Genomic DNA, 20000 nt, shown 5'->3' with positions numbered 1-20000 from the left:
CAAAACTTTTTATAAAAATGAACAAAGTGAGCAGATTCAAGCGAAATTTGTGAACTTAGTAAATATTTCTTTCAGTAATTTATTGTAGTTTTTTGCAAATATCAAATTAAAACTTGAAATGAAAACATTGCTACATCAATACTGGAAGTTGACATTGAGAAGCCTGTTTAAAGAAGTGAATCGTATATATAAAGCAATATTATTTATTTTTAATGAAAAAATAAACTGAAGAGCCTAATTGGTATCCGAGGTCAAATTATTCATGCATCTGAAGTATGGTCACAATTCACGCAGCCATTTTGGCGTGAAAAGCAAACACGCACACACATACACACACGCACAGGTGTATTTTATATAGGAGATAACAAAATTGTAACAAACAAACAAACAAAATATGTTATATATTATTTAAGTGCTTAAAAAAATTTTCTTTGGAAAATAGATGATTATTTGTCATTCTGTTATGTCTGATTTACATTTTGAAAGTTTTTGATAAGTTTAATGATGATGAACTCCAATTTAAATGTTTTAAACATTCAACTTGATTACAAAAAATCAGCCACACATACATTGGGTAATGATATTTTAACAATACTTTATTATCTGTATTTGCTAGATTTTCTGGGCTAACAGCTCCTCCTTTGGACCTCCTTGGTGCCTGTGTTCAAACTCTCACTCAAGTAGCTAAGAAACATCCTCAAAAGGTATACCAACACAGTTGGTAAAGGCTTGTGCCAACCAATATTTTTTATTTGCATTTTTTAAGTTGTTCGGTTACTTTTGTTTTGTTTTGTTTTTTTCCAGCATTTACCAAACTTTAACCCTTTCGTTATCAGCCCGGCAGAAACCGGCTCTGGCTCTGAGTACAAATGTCTTATTTCCATAAGTTTTTAATTAAAATCTTCCACCAAACTTTAGTTACAATTTATGTTCCTAACACTAGCTGAATGATAACTAAGTAATTCACTAAATTCTTTGCTATATTTAAAGTAATTGAAAGAAACACAGAGCATCTCAAAATAAATACAGTAATGAAAGGGTTAAGTAAAGGATGTCTTTGATCGCTTTATAGATTATTTAAGTGTAAAAGTTAAAACATAAATAGAATAAAATGCCAACAGTTACTGCTATTATAAAAGTATAAAATATTCTACAAACGTTTAAATTTCGAGAATGAACAATTGTAGTAATAATTTAAATCTTTATTCAGCTGATAACAATCAAAGGTTAGGTGCTAAAATATGCATCTCATAATCTAGAAATTTAAATTATTTCCAGTTATCTTTGCTACATATAGTCCTTCCCAACTAAGAACTCTTGGTGAATTAACACTAGTATCATAACTGTTTAATTCACAATGAAATTGTTACCACTGGCCAGAGTTCTCACAGCATTTTAGAGGTCTTCCTTTACATTACCCATCTTAAGACATCCTTTTCATCTCAGTTTATCATTTATGGAGAATTGGCATCAAGCTTTCTGTGAAAACTTACCTGTAGTATATAGAAATGGAGAGGGTTTACCACTCATCTCCCACTTGCTATAGAAACCTGAGTTAAGTGAAGTAAATATATTCATTCATTATTGCTATGGCTAATGTTATTCTATTTCATGTGATATTTTCTGTCATTTGAAGGTTTGGCTAAATATGAAACAAACAGGATTATTGCCATACTTTAGTGAATACCTGGGGAAAAGAGATGATATTTTCAAGTAAGTTCCTTGTAATTCAATCACAATTTCTATGTCTTCTTTAGTATTTAATCTGTCTACTTAAATTATTCCCAATTTCAGTAAAAGAAAAAATGAGATTTCTAACTTTTATCACCCATTTTAATTCAATTACCTTAATAACTTATCTATTTTTAGCCAGGTTAGTTAAGACAAATGAACTAAAGTACCTTAGTTAAGGATACTACTCACTACCAATAAGCATTCAGTTTTGAGTTTATGTTATGTTTTGCATATACTATTGAATTAATAGGAGTTTCAATCCTAATTTGGAAATTTGATCATAAACAGTTGTTTGTGTTGCTGATCATGGTCATGATCAGCAAAAAGTAGCAGACGTTTCTTCTCATATCAGTCTACAACTCAAATATAATCAACCTTTGAATATTGAATATGCCTAATATATCATTATTATCATCATCATTATTGTTGTCATTTTTTAACATCCATCTTCTATGCTGGCATGGGTTGAATAGTTTGCCAAGATCTCCAGGTCTAAAGACTGCAACATGTTCCAATGTCTGCTTTGACATGGTTTCTACATCTGAATACCCTTCCTAGCACCAACCACTGTACAGTGTACTGGATGCATTTTTCATGGCACCAGAACTGATGAGGTTGCCATGCAGCTTGCATGACTAAGATTTCCTTTGATTAAGTGGGAGGGACTACAGTAGAGAGTGCTTTATGCTAGGAGATGAAAGGTTAAAGTATGAGAGAAGGATGCCAGAACAGAACAAGCTTCTTGTAGGCGAGCTACTCTTTTAGCATTTGACTTCCTCTTTAAAAATTGTAGGAAAAGAGATTTAGTTCAGGACACATTTAGGGCATACTCTCTGACTCAGCAATAAGTAAAATTCAACCATAAAATAACTAATAAAATTTACAATTTTGAATCAAATGATTCTAATGAACAAGTAAAGTTATTTGTGAAGTATAGGAAATCTCTTAATATGACAAATATAAGTTTTCAGTTTATTTCTATCCTGTGTAAAAATTGCTCCTAATTTTGTTAAATGAATTCCAAGTAACAATTTTTTTCTCCAGATTATTAATTCACTGCAATGGCATTTTTAAATAAGAAACTAGATAAATAAAATATTAAATTACCAAGTGAGTGTTTGAATCAGTTTAATTACTCTTATATAATGTTTTATTGTTCAAATCATATTAATCTGAATTATAACATTAAATTTCTATAAAATATCAGATGTCTGTTAAACAAGAAAAAACATTGTAATAAAAATGTTTAATAGATGTAAACACTGTCAATATGAATTATAACATAAAATTTCAATTTAATATCAGTTATCTGTTAAACAAAACATAGTATAATACCTATAAACAGTTTATAGAAATATATCCATGTATAATAAAGGCTGAGCCATGTTTCCTGGCTTGACGATTGGCTCTCCACTCCGCTGTATAGAGGAAAGCATTTAGCAGCACCTCAGACAATAGCCTCTCCAAACTATAGACTGTTTACTATAGAGGTCTTCTTGATATCCAGGTTTATGAAGACTTTCTTCCCCAGGGTGTCACATTTTGAAGTGTATCGATATAGGCATGTGCTTCAATGATATTCTATCTGGGGAAAATGCTACAGAATAGTTAAGTGGTTTGAGCAACATATTGAAAGTAGACCAGTAAAGAATAACATTATGATTATATAAATAAAAAAAAATTCTAAGCAAACCAATAAAAAATAATATATTTAGAATTTGGCAATAAATGTATTTAGTTATAGAATATCTTATAGATAAAATGTGTACAAAATGTTTAATGGATACCCTCAGGGTTTTTCCACTCTGAAAGTCACCATCTGGGAATGTTTAGTCTCATACTTTTTTCCTACTCTAACCAAAATTTACTTAATTCTTTGTATGGCCATAAAAATTATCTTCAGTTATTTACTTTGCTGTAATTAATATACTATCTGATTTCATTTAGAATTTCTGGCTGACATTGAAGTAATGAGAGAGTGAGAGGGAGGAGACAGGGCCTGTTTTCACCTTTTAATGTTAGAAGAGTGGTAGTTGTGTTGGGAAACATTATATACACTGTACTTATATATGAATTTTTTTTAAAGTTATACTAATGTCATATAAATGTATACACCAGACTTTAATAACCTCTTTTGGCTTTAGTATATATTTTTCTTCAGTAACAAATTAAGGAACATTCTAATGACTTTGAGAGACTTAGATTTAGCAATTTTAAATTTTAAAATAGCATGAATGCATGGTTAAGCAATTTGCTTTGCAGCTAGATTGTGCAAGGTTTGATTCTACTGCGTGCACCTTGAGCCACCTTGGGCCAGTGTGTTTAAGCAGATTATTTTCCCAACTCTATAATCCCAGGTTCAGTCCCACTGTGGCATATTCGGCAAGAATATTCTTCTACAGCCTCAGGCCAGCCAAAGCCTTGTGAGTGGATTTGATAAATGGAAACTGAAAAGAAACCTGTTGTGCATGTGCATGTGTGTGTACACACACATGTATGTGGATGTGTTTGTGTGTATCCTTGTCTTGATATCACATGATGGTTATAAATGAGTATCACTGCCATACAAGTGGTGCTGTTCATTTCCATTCTTCCCTGATAACCCTGTCTGGTCATGAAGAAGTATTACATTGCTTAGAAACCAGTAAAGGTTTACAACAGGAAGGGCATCCAACCATAGAAAATCTACCTCAACAAATTCCTTCTGATCCATCCAAGCACAGAAAAGTGAGCATTAAAATGATGATGACAATGACAGTGTTGTTGTTGTTGTTGTTGTCATAGCTGAGTGGTTAAGATGTTCGCTTTGCAACCATGTTTGATCCTGCTATGTAGCATTTTAGGCGAGTGTTTCTATTGTGTCATAAGTCAGCCCAAATTGTATGAATAGATTTAGGTAGATGGAAACTGTAGACACCCATCTGCACCTGTAATTCAAATGTCCAGCTTTGCCACATAATGTCATACTGATTATGCCCAAAATTTACATTAAGGGTACATATGTCTATGGAATATCCAGACACTGCACATGTTAATTGAATGAGTAAGTTATCCTTTTGAGCAAACAACTGGACACTTATTCACTGAAATCAACGTGAGTCCATCATATCATTTGTTAGTGTGTGTGTGTGTGTGTGTGCATGCATACATGCACATATATGCCAGGAGGTCTAACCCATGCCAGCATGGAAGACAAGTATTAAAAGGTGATGATAATAATGTATATTGGTGAGCAATGGGAAGATCAGTCACAAACAAAAATGCTTTATATTTAGTTCAATATCAGTTACTATTTTACAGTCAAGTTGCTATTCTACCTTAGGAGTTGACAAACTAAGTATAACACAATTATTGGAATTAGTATAATCAACTAAAACCATTTGAAGGTGATGCCCCAGCATGGGTACAATCAAATGACAAAATCACGGTTGTTTGAATATTTGCGGGGGGGGGGGGGGGGGTATGGATTTCTTTTGACACAAAGCTAATTATTCAAAACTGTTGAATTTGAGCATAAAACTTGCAATAACTTAATGTCACTATTTCTGTGCAGTAAAAAGAAGTTATTAACCCATTTCTTCCCATAAAACTTTTTGAAATGAACAATATTTAATGATGTTAAAAGAAAAAGGATGTGGAGACAACAAGAATATGAACTGGCATGGCTGTGTCATAAAAAGTTTGTTTCCCAACCACTTGGTTCCAGATTTAGTCCCACTTGCCTTTGGGAAAGTGTCTACTACTATAGCTGTGGGCCAATTAAAACCTTGTGATTGAATTTGGTTGACAGAAACAGAAAGAAGCCCATCATGTGTGCAGTGGGTGGGTAGGTGGGTGTTTGTTACTCTCTCCTTGCTTTGACATCACATAGTAATTGAAAATGAGTGTCACTGTCATGCAAATTGTCCTTTGTTTTCAGTCTTCCATTAAAATATATCTAGTCAAAGGGAATATTATCTCAAGAATTTGTGACAGGAAGGGCATCAAGCCATTGAAAATTCGCCTCCATAAATTCCATCTGACCTATGTGAGCTTGGGAAAATGGATGTGACATACACACCACACACACACACACACACATGTTCTCTTACTTTTCTGTATGTGCCATCAGAAGGTAGACATCTACTGGCCTAAGTGATACTGTCATTTACAATGGTAAACAGCATACTTACTTCCAAAAGTTTGTGAAGTACAAGTTGGGATAAAACAGTAATATCATATGGAATAAAAGCAACCATTTTCTATTACAACAATAATAAATATAAGAGACAATTGATCATGTTGTTTCTGGTTGCCCAGTCCTTGCTGAAAAGGAGTACCTCATAAGACATGACAGACTAGGGCAGTACATCCACTGGAATGCTTGTAAATACTACAAAATTAAATCTCATGATAAGTGGTTCAGGCACCATCCAGAGGATGTAGTAAATGGCAAGGGCATCACCATCCTTTGGAACTTCTCAATACAAACAGACAGATAAATTGACTTCAATTGACCAGATATTGTGATCAAGGACTACAACAGAGGAATTTGTCTGTTACTAGATATGTCTGTCCCACAAGATCAAAATGTCTCAAGAAAGAAATACAAAAAGCTTTCTCACAATAAAGATCTGCAAATTGAAATCACAAAAATGTAGAAGCTTAATACTACAATAATACCAATAGTAATTGGTAGGTTGGGAATGATAAAGAAAGGGGCTGAGAAGTATGTTAAGCAACTCCCTGGAAACTCCTATCTCTGTGAACCTTGATTGGTACAGCCCATAGACTATGGAGAGCGGTCTCCATCTAAAATGGAATAAATGTGGTGATAATTTTAGCATGCATAGCAAAACAAAAGTGCCCTTGCTACTCTTGGCCTCAGAAGGATGCCCGGTACTAAGGTAGCTGAAATAAAGTTATAATGAAAGAAAACCATAAATAATAATAATATAATAATAATAATAAAGACTAAATCCTTTCTGCTGGAAGCACAAGGCCTCGTATTTGGGGGAAGGGATGAAGTCGATTACATCAACCCCACTGCATAACTGGTACCAATTTTATTGACCCTAAAGGATGAAAGGCAAAGTTGACCTCAGCATAATTTGAGCTCAGAACATATTTCATCTGGCATGCTACCGATTCTGCCAGCTCACTGCCTTCATGAAGACTAAAATAATAACTGTTGTCATAGGTGTCCTAAGAATGATAGCAAAAGGGGCTGATTGCTACCTATCTCAGATACCACGAAATCCAGAAATGGAAGAAATTTAAAAAATAGTGCTTATGAGAATTGCTCATATCCTATGAAAAATGTTGTCTATGTAATTCCCAAATCATTTTAATCTGTAAACATTGTCAAAAGTACTTTTAAATGTATATAATAGCAAACATCTTTTACTGTCATCTTAAGATCACACTATCACCTTATAATCAAATTACTTTTAAAACAAACTTCTAATTTTCTTGAGTCTTGACAGACATTCTCTAGAACAACACTCTATGCAAAACCAAAAATATGGTACCCTAGTCATGGCACGAATCTTGCTCTCTCTTGAGGTCTCTGGATGAGACTTGGAGTCAGCTTGTACAAATACAAAGCAAAAGCCAGACATATAAAAATAATCCTTTCTATTAAAGGCACAAGGCCTGAAATTTTGAGGGAGGGGACAAGTAGATTACATTGACTCCAGTGTTTCACTGGCCCTTAGTTTATTGACCCCAAAAGGATGAAAGTTAAAGTTGACCTCGACAGAAAGTAGTAATAATAATAATAATAATAATAATGATAAACCAAGAAGTGAAATCAACAAAGGTGATCTGCTAGAAAGAAATACTGCAATTTGGAGTTTCTTTCAACTAAAATGTGTTTGTTGTTATAAGTTGAATGAAAGTAGAACGACCATTTCCATTCTCAATGAAGAGAATGCAAGATTATTTTGCTGTGGTTGCTTTAGTCCTTAATTAGAGGGGAAGTAACTTTTATTTACATTATTTACATTTGATGGATATTTGATGTTTTGACTGATATACCTTCCAGCCTTCATGAGGTGGTCTTTGGGAAATGAATGCTGGAAAAGCAAAATAATACTAATCTATAGAAAAATAATGATAACCAGTACAAACAAGCAGAAAATAAGCAATCCAATTAAAAAATCAAACAAGTTGATGACTTAAAATATTTGGGAAGAACAATAATAAAGAAGTATACTAAATCACAACAACCTCTGTGAACTTCGCTATATTAGACCTTCTTGGATAATATATAAAATTATTATAGCAATAATTATTCTTTTCTTTTTTTTAAGAACAATAGTAATTTCTTTGAACTCTAGTTACTGGAAAATAAGAAAAAGATTATGGCTTTTAAAATGAAATGTTTTAAAAAGATGTTTCTCATTAAATAGAAATTATTGGAAAGATTACAAACCATGAAATTTTCCTGTCAATTATTAAAACGCAGAAAGTGACATATTACTGCTAGCAGTGATGTGTGAACATACTACCAGTATGAGGTATTGGAAGACTGCACAGAAGTGGTTGAGCAACATCAAAACAAACAGAGCAGGGAGGATGGTGGAAAATATGTAGTTAACTGATGACTGAGAGAGATGGAGGGTGGGAGTTGCCTCTCTTGCTGTACACCTATGCCTTCCTCAGACTATGAATGGATTGGCTTTATAGATTTATATTATTGTCTCATGGTAAAATGTTTTTTGGGACACAACCACTGATCTGTGAGGGGGCAGGTTATATAGTTGATTAAAATGATTTCAGAATGTCTGATAGTTTCTGTTTAAAACCTCACCAAGAATTAAAATTACAATGGATGACAGATACAACACTAAATGCACAACTTCAGTCTCATTCTCTACTTTTCTGCTACTATCCTGATAAGAATTATATAAAACTACTTTGTAGTCAATGTAGATTTTTACAATATATTTATCTGGACACTATTATTTCTCAAATGTTTTCTTGTATTTTTACTCAATTCTACATATATTTCTTATTTTTACAGCGCTCAAGGTTTACGTCCTGGGATGTATGGAACCTTACTGGCTGGTATTGAGTGCTCTCAAGGAAGATATCCACTTTCATTAGCATTTCTAAACTTTATTTCTAGCACATTAATGGTAAATTTCAATTATTATTATCAAAATATTTTGAACACTCATTTTTGTTCATTAATGATTGTAAGCATTATATGTATGGTTTATATATAATTATTTAGCATCATTGCAGCAGCAAAATATTCTTCAGAGTTTGACATGTATCTTTTGGTTTACTAAAAACTATAACATTGTTTAGTCTAATATGAAGGTGGTACTTAGTACATTCTGTAAAGTGGTTGCTGTTAGAAAGGGCATCCATCTGCAAAAAGCAAGCTGAAATGTAACATAGAAGTAAAATGTGGCCTTCTATCAAATCTAGGAGGGTAGTAACTCTGAATAAGAAATGACTCAGGTCATAACAATCCATCCATAGCATTCCAGCATAGAAAGCAAATATAAAATGATACTGATGGCTTCTTTATTGGTTTCAGTCGCTGGATTGTAGCCATGCTGGGGCACCACCTTCTATAGGGTGTCCATAAAGTCTCTTTACCACCTAAAAAAAATATTACAAAAGCAATTGATAAGATATTTTATTCAGATTTATTCTATTGTATTCAGTGTTTACTAAAGTTTTTAATCACATCCCGGTGGATTGGGAGGGATGGGCCAATTCCTTGGCCGCCAGATATCACTCCCCAGGACTTCTTTCTATGGGGCCTTGTTAAAGATATCGTGTATCGATCAAGGATACGGGACATTACTGACCTAAAGCAAAAGATTACTGATGCCATTGCCACAACTGATGAGGCTATGCTACAGCAAACATGGCAAGAAATCGAGTAACGTCTTGATGTGCTTCGTGCAACTAATGGTGCCCATGTAGAAGTGTATTAAATGAGGTAAAAAAAATTTTTAATAAACACTGAATACAATAGAACAAATCTGAATAAAATATCTTATCAATTGCATTTGTAATAAAGTTTTGAAATGGTAAAGAGACTTTATGGACACCCTGTATAATGTCCTTGATTACATTTGGCCCAGTACTGTTTTAATAATTATTGATAATTAAATTATCAACCAATGATGTGTGAAAGACAAAGTGGCTTGAGTGGAATTTGAAGTTGTAAAAGTAAATAACCAAATATGCCAAATGATTTTGTCCCATGCTCTACTAATTCTGCCAGCCACTTTAAATAGATTGAATGAATCCTTGTTTCAGAAATGTAATCCTCGTTCACCTTACACATGAATAAATTTGTATTAGAAGTTACACATTTCTTTCGTATGGTTGTAGAGAACCTGTTAGATTTTAGTATCACAAATTAAACAAAATTCATATATTCATATTAATATATTCTGTTGAGAGCTTTTAAAATAAAGATTAAAATGCTGCTAAATTCACTTCCATCAATTTCTTTTTCCAGGAACTGAGTCAGCTCCCTGTTGACAATGAAATGTCAGCAACAGTACTATTCATCCTGACAGAAGTATTCCCATCATTCTATAAATGGAGATATTATAATGCCACCAGAAGAGAAGCTATAGGTAATTAGAGCTTAAATAACTGAAATCAATTTTTTATATTTAAAAATAATCCCTTCTTTTCATAAAGTTTAGTGTAAAAGTTATTCTTCATAACAAAATAGTTCTGGACTTTTGATGCTATTCTACTTATACAGATGAGAAGTGAGGAATATTTTAGTAACACTTGCGAAATACATAAAAATAAATTGCTAAATTGTAGAAATGAAAAGAAAATCAAAAGCCTTTACTTTATTTAATACAAATTTTTAGCACATAAAATAATTATTAATGCTTTCTGTATTCACATTATATATTAATCCACAGAGAAAATGGTAAATTCTGTGAATGTATAGTTCTTAAGGGAATATTTGAATTCTTATAATGTTAGATTTTATATAAAAAATATAGCTGACATTTTATAAAAAGTTGATTATTTAAATTAGACATGTCTGTCATATTCTGCTAAAAATATTTTATGTCAACTATGATATTCTATCTTAGGTCACAAATGCCTGGAGATTTTTCACAATATTCTGGATGTTATGGCTAAACCTAAAATTGATCAAACAAAAAAATTGTAAGATAAAGCTTAATTTTATTGAATTGAAAACTTTTCACTCTGTCTCTGTGTGTGTGTGTGCGCACGTGCACACGCGTGTTTTCTCTCTTTACATGTTTACTCTTCTCTTAATAAGTAACCAAGTCATTGTATCGTTTTGATAAATTGATTACAAGAAACCGTTAGACAATGGAAGTGCTTTTTCTATTTTCAGACCCAGTCTACAAGAAATGTGCGTGCATAATTTATTATATACTGAAGCAGGTCAGTCTCTCTTGAAAGTCATATCTATAGGTCTTGATGCATTCAATGACAGTTCTTGTGAGCAGAAATGGTAAGCTATTTTGCAAAATTTATAATCAATTTTACATCTAAATCCAAATTTCTTTTTTTTTTTTTTCTTTCTCCATTTTTTCTATAATTTTTCTTAATTTCATGTCCCTTAGATAATCTTCAACCAGTATAACTATATACTTATTAGCAATGCTTATGTAACTAGAATGGATTATAACCTTGCCCAAATTCACTTTTTTTCCTTGTATTTTCAGGTCTACTGAAAGCAAAGGTAATGACTTGATAGACTTGATTCAGATGTCTTTCTCAGTGCTGAATAGGTTATTGTTACTAAAACCTCCTGATCTACCTTTGTCCCCAGTGGAGCGAGCACTGTCATTACCAGCTGCCAGGCAACAAGAGCAGCATATAGTGCTCACAGTTGCACAGTATATATTCCATCAACATTCACCTAAACTACCAACAATGGCTATCCTCTTACTCAAACGACTTGCTGTGGTCAGTTTCTTATGATTAAAGTTTTGTTTATTTTTTATGTTTAAATGCATTTCTGAATGACATGTTTGATGTATTTAGGCAAAATAAAGTATAATATCCTAAAAGTGGGAAGGGTCTTTGGTTGTGAAGCCACAGGCTAGAAATATTATGTCAGTATTAAAATCTGTGAAACCTATTAACCCAAATTAGCATTATAAATTGAATGTAAAACATTAAAAATAAAATGTGCAAACTTGAACAATTGTACAAACTCTTTTTCCTAAGTTTAGTAGTGAAGTTATCTCAAATAAATTACTTACATATGGTGGGGTAAAACATACAGATGTTCAGTCAGAATGTTAAAGGCCAATATTTTCACTTCCTTCACACACTAAATATTTTATCATCCACAATTTCCAAGGAATTTTAGATTAAAAAAAAAAAACAACTGGGATAAGGAAGAGTTATAAATTCTTTCTCTGAAGATGTAAATTGCCATTAAAGGTTGTTTTTATAGTAAACTTGTAAAAGATTAACAAATATTAGAGTTAGCACTATAAATGGTAGCATTACTAGTCACTGACATATAATTGTCTGCTTTTTTCAATATCAGGGTTCATTTCCTACCTTAAATAGTTTATAAATTCTGCAACTATGACTTAAGAGACATTTCCTTGAGGAGGGGTTGAGGTTTGTGATTTAAGAACTTCGTACTTAATGCGCTTTTTGATTAATTGGAATTTTTCTGCTCAAATTAAATGCAGTCTTTTGCATCAGAATAGCTGTATTTTATGGTTTGAATCATTAATTTTAATTGAAAGGCTATTATATTTCATAACAGGTCTCTCCAATGTCTATTCTTGCTATTTTGGGAAATGATGCAGAACCCATCAGAAATAAAATGTTATCTCGGCTTGCTGCTTTAACTGAGGTTGGTTTTTTTTTTTTTTTAACCCATTTTCATGTTTGTAAAATGTTAGAAATAATTGTAATATCTAATGTTAGTAAGGTTACAGAACAGTAACCTTAGTAACCTTGGATATTACAAGAGTGGGAAAAAGCTGCCAAATGAACTCCATAAACTTATGGTAGCCATTCCACTTCACTAGCATTTTATTTTATCAACCCCCAAAACTCATATTGCTTTATCAGGTGATATATATTTTTTTCATATTATTCATCAAATGTAGTTGTCTGTGTGTGTGTATATATCTATCTGTCTGTATGTATGTATGTGTGTGTGTATATATATATATATATATATATACACAACATACATATCAGAAACAAACTCTAATTTTAGGACTTACAACTAAAAGTTGCCATTCTTGAACTTCTGTCAGTGTGTGTTGTTACCCAGCCTGGTCTTATAGAACTGTTCCTTAACTTGAAACTTGAAAAACCTGACAATCAAGGAAAGAAGGTAAGTTTATTTTTGTTTTTTTTTTAGATGAAGCAATAAGTCTTAGAGGTTGTATAAAATAGTAATAAGCACTACCTTTGCTCTTCTTACAAAGGCAAAAAAATATTAAAGAATCTTTTTGTATTTGTCTGATAATAGAGAGGAACAGGCTTATTATATTATAGGAATTTATTCCATTTTATGGAGATATTGAATTAGAGATGTGTATCAGTGAATAGATTGAAGTACTGTGGTATGTCAGTGTTGAGGTAGATATACTAGACTAGAAATATGAGTCACTGATGGAAGCAGAGTGATGCAATTGTTTAAAGATATTATTGTGTCAGTGTATAAGTAAAACCGGAGAAATTAGACATGTTTAAAGGATTATTTGTACAGTAAAGAATAAAAATGATTGACGTTGATATTTTTCTATTTTCAAATCATTTCAGGAGTTGACATTGGGAAGTTCTAGTTGCTTAAATTCTGTGATGAACTTGATTGTTGTAGAGAAACAGGTATTGTATTTCTGGATATTGGACTATTACTTTTGTTGGAAATGAGTTTTGAAATGTGTTAAAACATCCTTCAAATATTTCAGTGTACCATAACATGTCAAAATACTTAACAATGTGATATAGTACTACTGTTTGGTAGAAGTGGATCTAATAGTTTTATGTATCAAATGACTGTCAGTTGAGTTACATATTTACTGTTCTATATTTCCACATTTATTAACTTGATTCCTTTCCAAGGAGTCAAGTCCTTCTATCTGGCATTACATGAAATTAGGAATATTTCCAGACTACTGTTATTATTTTTAGTTGATTTGTAGAAGTGTTAGCACAGCAGTCATCCTCATACCAAAGCCAACTTTACCTTTCATCCTTCTTCAAAGATTTCTGCATAATTATAAAAATTTGTGTACAATTCATACATATTTTATAGAAAGGAGATTTCTATATGTCAGTTATACAGATGTATTTTACATTAATCCATAAAGTGTTAAATAAAGATAAAGAAATACCTATAATATTTTTCTGTATAGGTTCTATGTCTGAAGAAAATATGAACTCTAATCGAGACTATCTCTTAAAAATCCCCGTTAATGAAGAGAGTATCAATGTGACTAAGAGTATTGCTATTACATGTGGTGTTGTTTATATACAGAGTATCTCAAAGACAAATGATGTTATTGTCACTTAAGAGTATATATGACTAAGTGTTGGGCTATTGATCTACTTTAAAGAAATATGAGAATATAAAACTAGAAACTTTTATCTTCTTGAAACCTCATTAATTGGTATACCTAAGTATACCAATTAGATTACTGTCTACTTATTAAAGTTTTTTCAGTAAAAATTCTCAGACTGATTTGGTTTGGGATTTCTGCTGTCATTATGTAAATTATTAAAAGCAATCTCTATTTGTTCATTGACTGTATTTTATACTTTATATTCTTTACTATTTTCATTATCCTCTTATACTCAGTGAGTGTTGGAACTTTTACAAATGTATACATTTACATCATGTTACTAGCGTTTTTAGGGTAGATGTTCATCTTACAACTAAATAGGAAGTCAGGTTATCAACTAGATTGTATTTTGGCAAGAATCAGAGCACAAACAGTTGTTTTGAACTCCAGCCTATGTAATATCAATTGTACAGAATCCTAACCTTACCAGTTATAGTGTCTCTCAATTACAATGTCATAATATTTATTGTGAAAATTATCCTTTTGTATACATTTGATTTATGATTATCTTTTGTTGGGAATGTTTTATAACAGAAAACTTACCAATGCCCTCCAAACCTTCTTTGTGCCTGTATTGAATTTCTACATGCCCTTTGGGCTGGTATGAGAGAGACAGCAATGAGTGTTCTCAGAACCAAGTAAGTTATATATTATTATTATAGTTCAAAGATGTATCTAGAATGCTTTTGCATAAAAACAAAGGGAAGAAGAGTACATGTGAAAATAACAAGGGTATAAATTTGTTGTGCATAACTGAAAAAATGCTTGTGTAGATGATTCTTAACCACATCAATAAATATGTAGTAAACAGCATTTATCCCAAATCCCAATGTGGATTTTGGACTGGGAGAGGCACAGTTTACATGGTCTTTGCCTTTAAACAAGTTCAAGGAGAAACATGTGAGAAAAATACTGACTTGTACATGGTCTTTGTTGACTTAGCCAAGGCCTTTGATATAGTGAATTGTGAGGTGCTTTGGGAAATTCCCTGATAAGATGATGTGAGGTGCCTTGGGAAATTTCCTGATAAGATGATAAAGGTAACAATATCTTTGCATAAAGGAATGATGGTAGCAGTGATATCTAATGGTCAATGTTCAGAGGCATTTTCTGTTTTCACTGGAGCTAAATAGGGCTGTATTTTAGCTCCTATACTTTTTGCCATATTTTTTCAATGATGCTCCAAAATCCTTTTAAGGATTACCACGAAGGTGTAAAATTTCAGTTTCACACAGACTGAGGTCAACTAAACTTAAATGGGTAAAGCTTCAGATCAAAAAAAGATCAAAGAAGGGATTCTATGTGGTTTGCTAATGATTGTGCTTTGATTTTTCATACATTTGAGGAAATTCAGGAAATAATTGCCAGGTTTACTGCACCAGCTCATGTATTTGGACTAACTATCAGCATTAAGAAGACTGAAGTTTTATTCCAAACAAAGTCTGGGCAGAACATACTCAAGATTTGAACATGAGGATTGACAATAAGCCACTCAAATGGGTCGGGTCACTTAAATATCTTGGTTGGAAGTACAATAAACTTTAAGAATACTCTTGATGATGAAATCAATGTTAGAATATCTAAGGCTACAAGTGCTTTTGGAAAACTTTCCTATCGTTTGTTGGATGAAAATGGTGTCAGATTGAAACTAAAATAAATGTATACAAACCTTGTATTTTGAGCACATTTTTGTATAAGGCAGAAGCATGGATCTCCCTACTACAAACATATAAAGAAACTTGAAACCCTCCACATGTGCTGTCTGTGCAATGTCTACAACAAAATGGTAAGACAAGAATATCAAATATCAAAATTTTAGAAAAATGTGATATTTCACTATTGAAAGCATACTGTTGATAATTCAGTGCAGATGGGCAGGACATGTTATTCAAATGGAAGATGACTGCATTCTAAAAATTCTTTTGTATAGCCAACAAGTGGAGAGATTCTGCAGTAAAGGAAGACCCATCTTTAGGTATAAAGATAAGTTGAAACGATCATTAAAATCCCTACAGCTTGATGAAACATTTTAGGAAAGCTATTGCTTAGATCAGTCTAAGTGGTGTAAAATGTGTCATGATGCATCTAAATAATTTGAGTTGAAGAAATAGAACAATAAAAGAATTATATCCTACTATCAGCAGGCCCATTGTCCGATCCTAAGTGAAATCAAAATCAAAATCACCATTATGACTTCATAGCAGAACCCATACCGGGACTCAAATTACATTCACAGATCCATTGCAAATTAATGCAGCTTCTTTTATTTATGTTTTTTTAATCCTTTCCTTCAAACACACATACCACCACCATCATCATCATATGTCCATCTTCCATGCTATCATGAGTTGGACAATTTGACAAGATGCAACAAGCTGAAAGACTGCATTGTGCTCCAATGTCAGTTTTGGCATGGTTTCTATAACTTGATGCCCTTTCTAATGCCAACCATTTTACAGCATATCCTAGCTGCTTTTTTCATGGCACCAGCACTTGTTGGTAGCCTTGCAACAAGTGGCCCTTGTAAATGAAGAACAACAGAAGAGAGTGTGCAATGATTCTAGACTGGGCAATGAGAGAGGATAAAGTATGATAAGAGAAACAGATTTATAGTTGTGAGTGGGTGGTAATGGAGAAACAAAGGGAATAGGCATTATTGAGAAAGTATGGCAGGTGATATGAGAAAAGAAAGGATTAGCAGAAAGGTAATAAGGTTGGTTGTGTGGGAGAGAATCCAAAGATATCCCATGTTATAAAGGTGAATAGGGACAGAAGATCTGAAGGAGAAATAGATGATGGTGTAGGATACAGAGAGAGTTTTTGAAAGAAAGAGTGGTATGGGAGTAGGTCAGGGGTGGGGGGAAATGAGGGTTATTGAGAAGGGAAAGATATAGGGAGAGGAAATGAGAAAAAAGGCGAAAGAGAGGTGGATGAGTGTAGTGAGAACAATGAGGTAATGAGAAAAGAAAGAGTATTGTAGAGTAGGAGAAGTGAGAGCATCCCAGGTGGGAGAGGACAGTGAGAGAAAGGGTAGAGGAGTTGTAGGTGAATGCAGTGAGTAGTAGAGGGCACCAGCAGGGTGTAAAGATGGGTAGTGAGATAAAGGCAAGACTAAGTGTTGGTAATAGATATGACCTGGTAGAGAGTGTGTTGGTTTGTAGTTCAGCAGGACAAGTATAGCTGGGTAAGTGTTGTGTAAGTAGGAGTGAGAGTTCAGTGTGAGCCTAGAAGACAAGGAGTGAAGTAGATGTGAAGTAGATGATGATGGTGTAGTCTTCCCAGATTAGTAGAAAGATGAGAGATGGTTGTGGTAGGGGCTGTGAGTAATGAAGAGGTAAGAGTCATGGAGGGGTGAGTGAGAATGCAAAGTGAAGAGGAAGAGGTAAAGGGAATGGGTGCATAGGTAGATAGATAGATAGATAGATAGATTTTGATAGTTGTCTAAAACTTTATGAGTCAGGAAAATAAGATGTTCATATATTGGTTAAAAGAGTGGGTATATTATTAGTAATAAAATATATTACATTCTCATATCAGTCACTTTACCAGTTTCATAGAAGAGTTGAGATAATTCCGACAATCTGAATGGAATAATATAACACGGGTTCTTTGTGATGTAGGTCTGAAAGTGTTACATTCAGTCTGCTGATCTTGTGACTGCTGTAAAAACCAGAATGAAATCTTTGGTCAAAACTAGGGAGAAAGTTTTTTTACTTTGTTGGAGTTATGCTCCTTGGATTTAGGAGCAAAAAAAATCATCGTATGGGGTGTGTTTGCTTCTAGGGTGGGGTACAGGTACAAGCAGTGGGGATGGCAGATGATGAAGTTAGGTTACATTTAACATCATTTGTGGCCATGTATGTATATATATATATATATATATTATACCACAGTTGAGTGAGTGTGAGGAAAAACTAATGGAGGTGCTCCAATGCTTATAATTATAGTGCAGTCAGCTAGTATACTAGGACAAATCTGCACTCATGAAGACACAATCAGAAAACCTCACTCTTACAATTAAGGTTGGTACACTAGTGGACAAAATTCTTTTGTATAACTCTTTTCTCAGTCAAGCAGAACTTGTACCATTGCTTAATATAAATGAATACAAAGGACAAACTATCTGGTAAAGTGTTCATTGCAATGGCTTGCTTAACCCCTTAACATTTAAACCGGCCATATCCAGCCAAAATATTCCACTTGTTTTATGTTCAAACTGGTCAGATCTGGTCTCTCATACCTACCCTACAATACCTGACCACTATATATCATCTTGCTGTAGTGAGGTTGAACTCTTCCCCTTACACTTAGAGAAAGGTGGATTTCACCAAGCTAGCTTTCTTTAAATATGCTACATGAAGTGAACTTTCATATTTCTACCATTCAATGGAGTAATTGTTAAAGCCAAGTGAGACCATAATCCGTGGCCTCTGCCAGGAGTGTAGCCAGCTCACTTATTTGTATCTTTACTTCATTGGACGCTAAGCTCTGCTTGCGAAGACCTGTTGAGGCAAGTGAAATCGAAATCGAATCGAACCAAATTCAACGACTGGCACCTATGCCAACCTCTCCTTCATTGGACACTAAACTCTGCTTGCGAAGACCTGTTGTGGCAAGTGAAATTGAAATCGAAATCGTAATTGAACCATATTCGATGACTGGCACCTGTGCCAGTAGAGCACGAACAGCACCGACCGAGCATGATCATTGCCAGAGCAGCTATCTGGTTTCCAGGCCAGTGGCACGTAAATAGCACCATTTGAGCATAATCGTTACCAGCATAGCCTTACTGGCACTTGTGCCAGTGGCACGTTAGAAAACAATTTAGTGAGGTCATTGTGTCTCCTGTGCAGGTGGCACATAAAAAACACCATTTTGAATGTGGCCATTGCCAGTACTGCCTGACTGGCCCTCATGCCGGTGGCACGTAAAAGCACCCACTACACTCTTGGAGTGGTTGGTGTTAGGAAGGGCATCCCGCTGTAGAAACTCTGCCAGATCAGATTGGAGCCTGGTGCAGCCATCCGGTTCGCCAGTCCTCAGTCAAATCGTCCAACCCATGCTAGCATGGAAAGTGGATGTTAAACGATGATGATAATGAATCTGACTGACTTAATCATTGTTATTATTAGTTATCAGTGAAAGGTTAAGGAATACTCTTTTACTTGTTTCAGTCATTTGACTGTGACTACCACCTTTAGTCGAGCAAATCGACCGCAGGACTTATTCTCTGTAAGCCTAGTACTTATTCTATTGGTCTCTTTTGCCGAACCGCTAGATTGTCAAGTGATGTTGGGGGAACTAACACAGACACACAAACATATACACACACACATACATTTATATATATATATATATATATATATACTAGCAGTATAGCCCGGCGCTGTCCGGGATTAAGCTAGGATTATTAAGTGATCAAGTGCTTTATTTCAAACCAAAATAAGTAACATCGACATCAGATTTGAGCGAAATCCGTTGAAATTGTTTTGGCTGAAAATGGTTTGCTGGCAATTTGATTGGGAAATCCCATAAGGAATCAGTTTATTGGTTATTTCCACTCATTGACTGTTTTTTTTTTTAAGTTGCATTAGAGATCTGCATAGGAGAAGGTTGATCTGAAGGTTTGCATTGGGGATCTGGATTGGAGTAACTTAGGAAAACTTACCAACAGCCTTAACCAAAAAAATAAGGGGCCTGTCCCTTCTA

General features: G+C 33.7%; 1 protein-coding gene across 1 annotated transcript in view; it reads left to right on the top strand.

Annotated features, from left to right (window-relative positions):
- Window positions 1–20000, top strand: part of LOC106881422 (nucleoporin NUP188) — a 475282-nt gene that overhangs the window by 405761 nt on the left and 49521 nt on the right. The window contains exons 22-32 of the mRNA XM_014931808.3: window positions 617–704; window positions 1637–1713; window positions 8741–8855; window positions 10205–10325; window positions 10806–10881; window positions 11078–11197; window positions 11412–11655; window positions 12476–12565; window positions 12938–13057; window positions 13489–13554; window positions 14826–14929. Coding sequence (XP_014787294.3) covers window positions 617–704; window positions 1637–1713; window positions 8741–8855; window positions 10205–10325; window positions 10806–10881; window positions 11078–11197; window positions 11412–11655; window positions 12476–12565; window positions 12938–13057; window positions 13489–13554; window positions 14826–14929 — 1221 coding nt within the window. The remainder of the gene's footprint in view (window positions 1–616; window positions 705–1636; window positions 1714–8740; window positions 8856–10204; window positions 10326–10805; window positions 10882–11077; window positions 11198–11411; window positions 11656–12475; window positions 12566–12937; window positions 13058–13488; window positions 13555–14825; window positions 14930–20000) is intronic.

The sequence above is a fragment of the Octopus bimaculoides genome, chromosome 1 (assembly GCF_046866305.1).
Source record: "Octopus bimaculoides isolate indiv1 chromosome 1, ASM4686630v1, whole genome shotgun sequence".
NCBI lineage: Eukaryota > Metazoa > Mollusca > Cephalopoda > Octopoda > Octopodidae > Octopus > Octopus bimaculoides.
The sequence above is the reverse complement of the archived record's forward strand: the minus strand, read 5'-3'. Positions and strand labels throughout refer to the sequence as shown.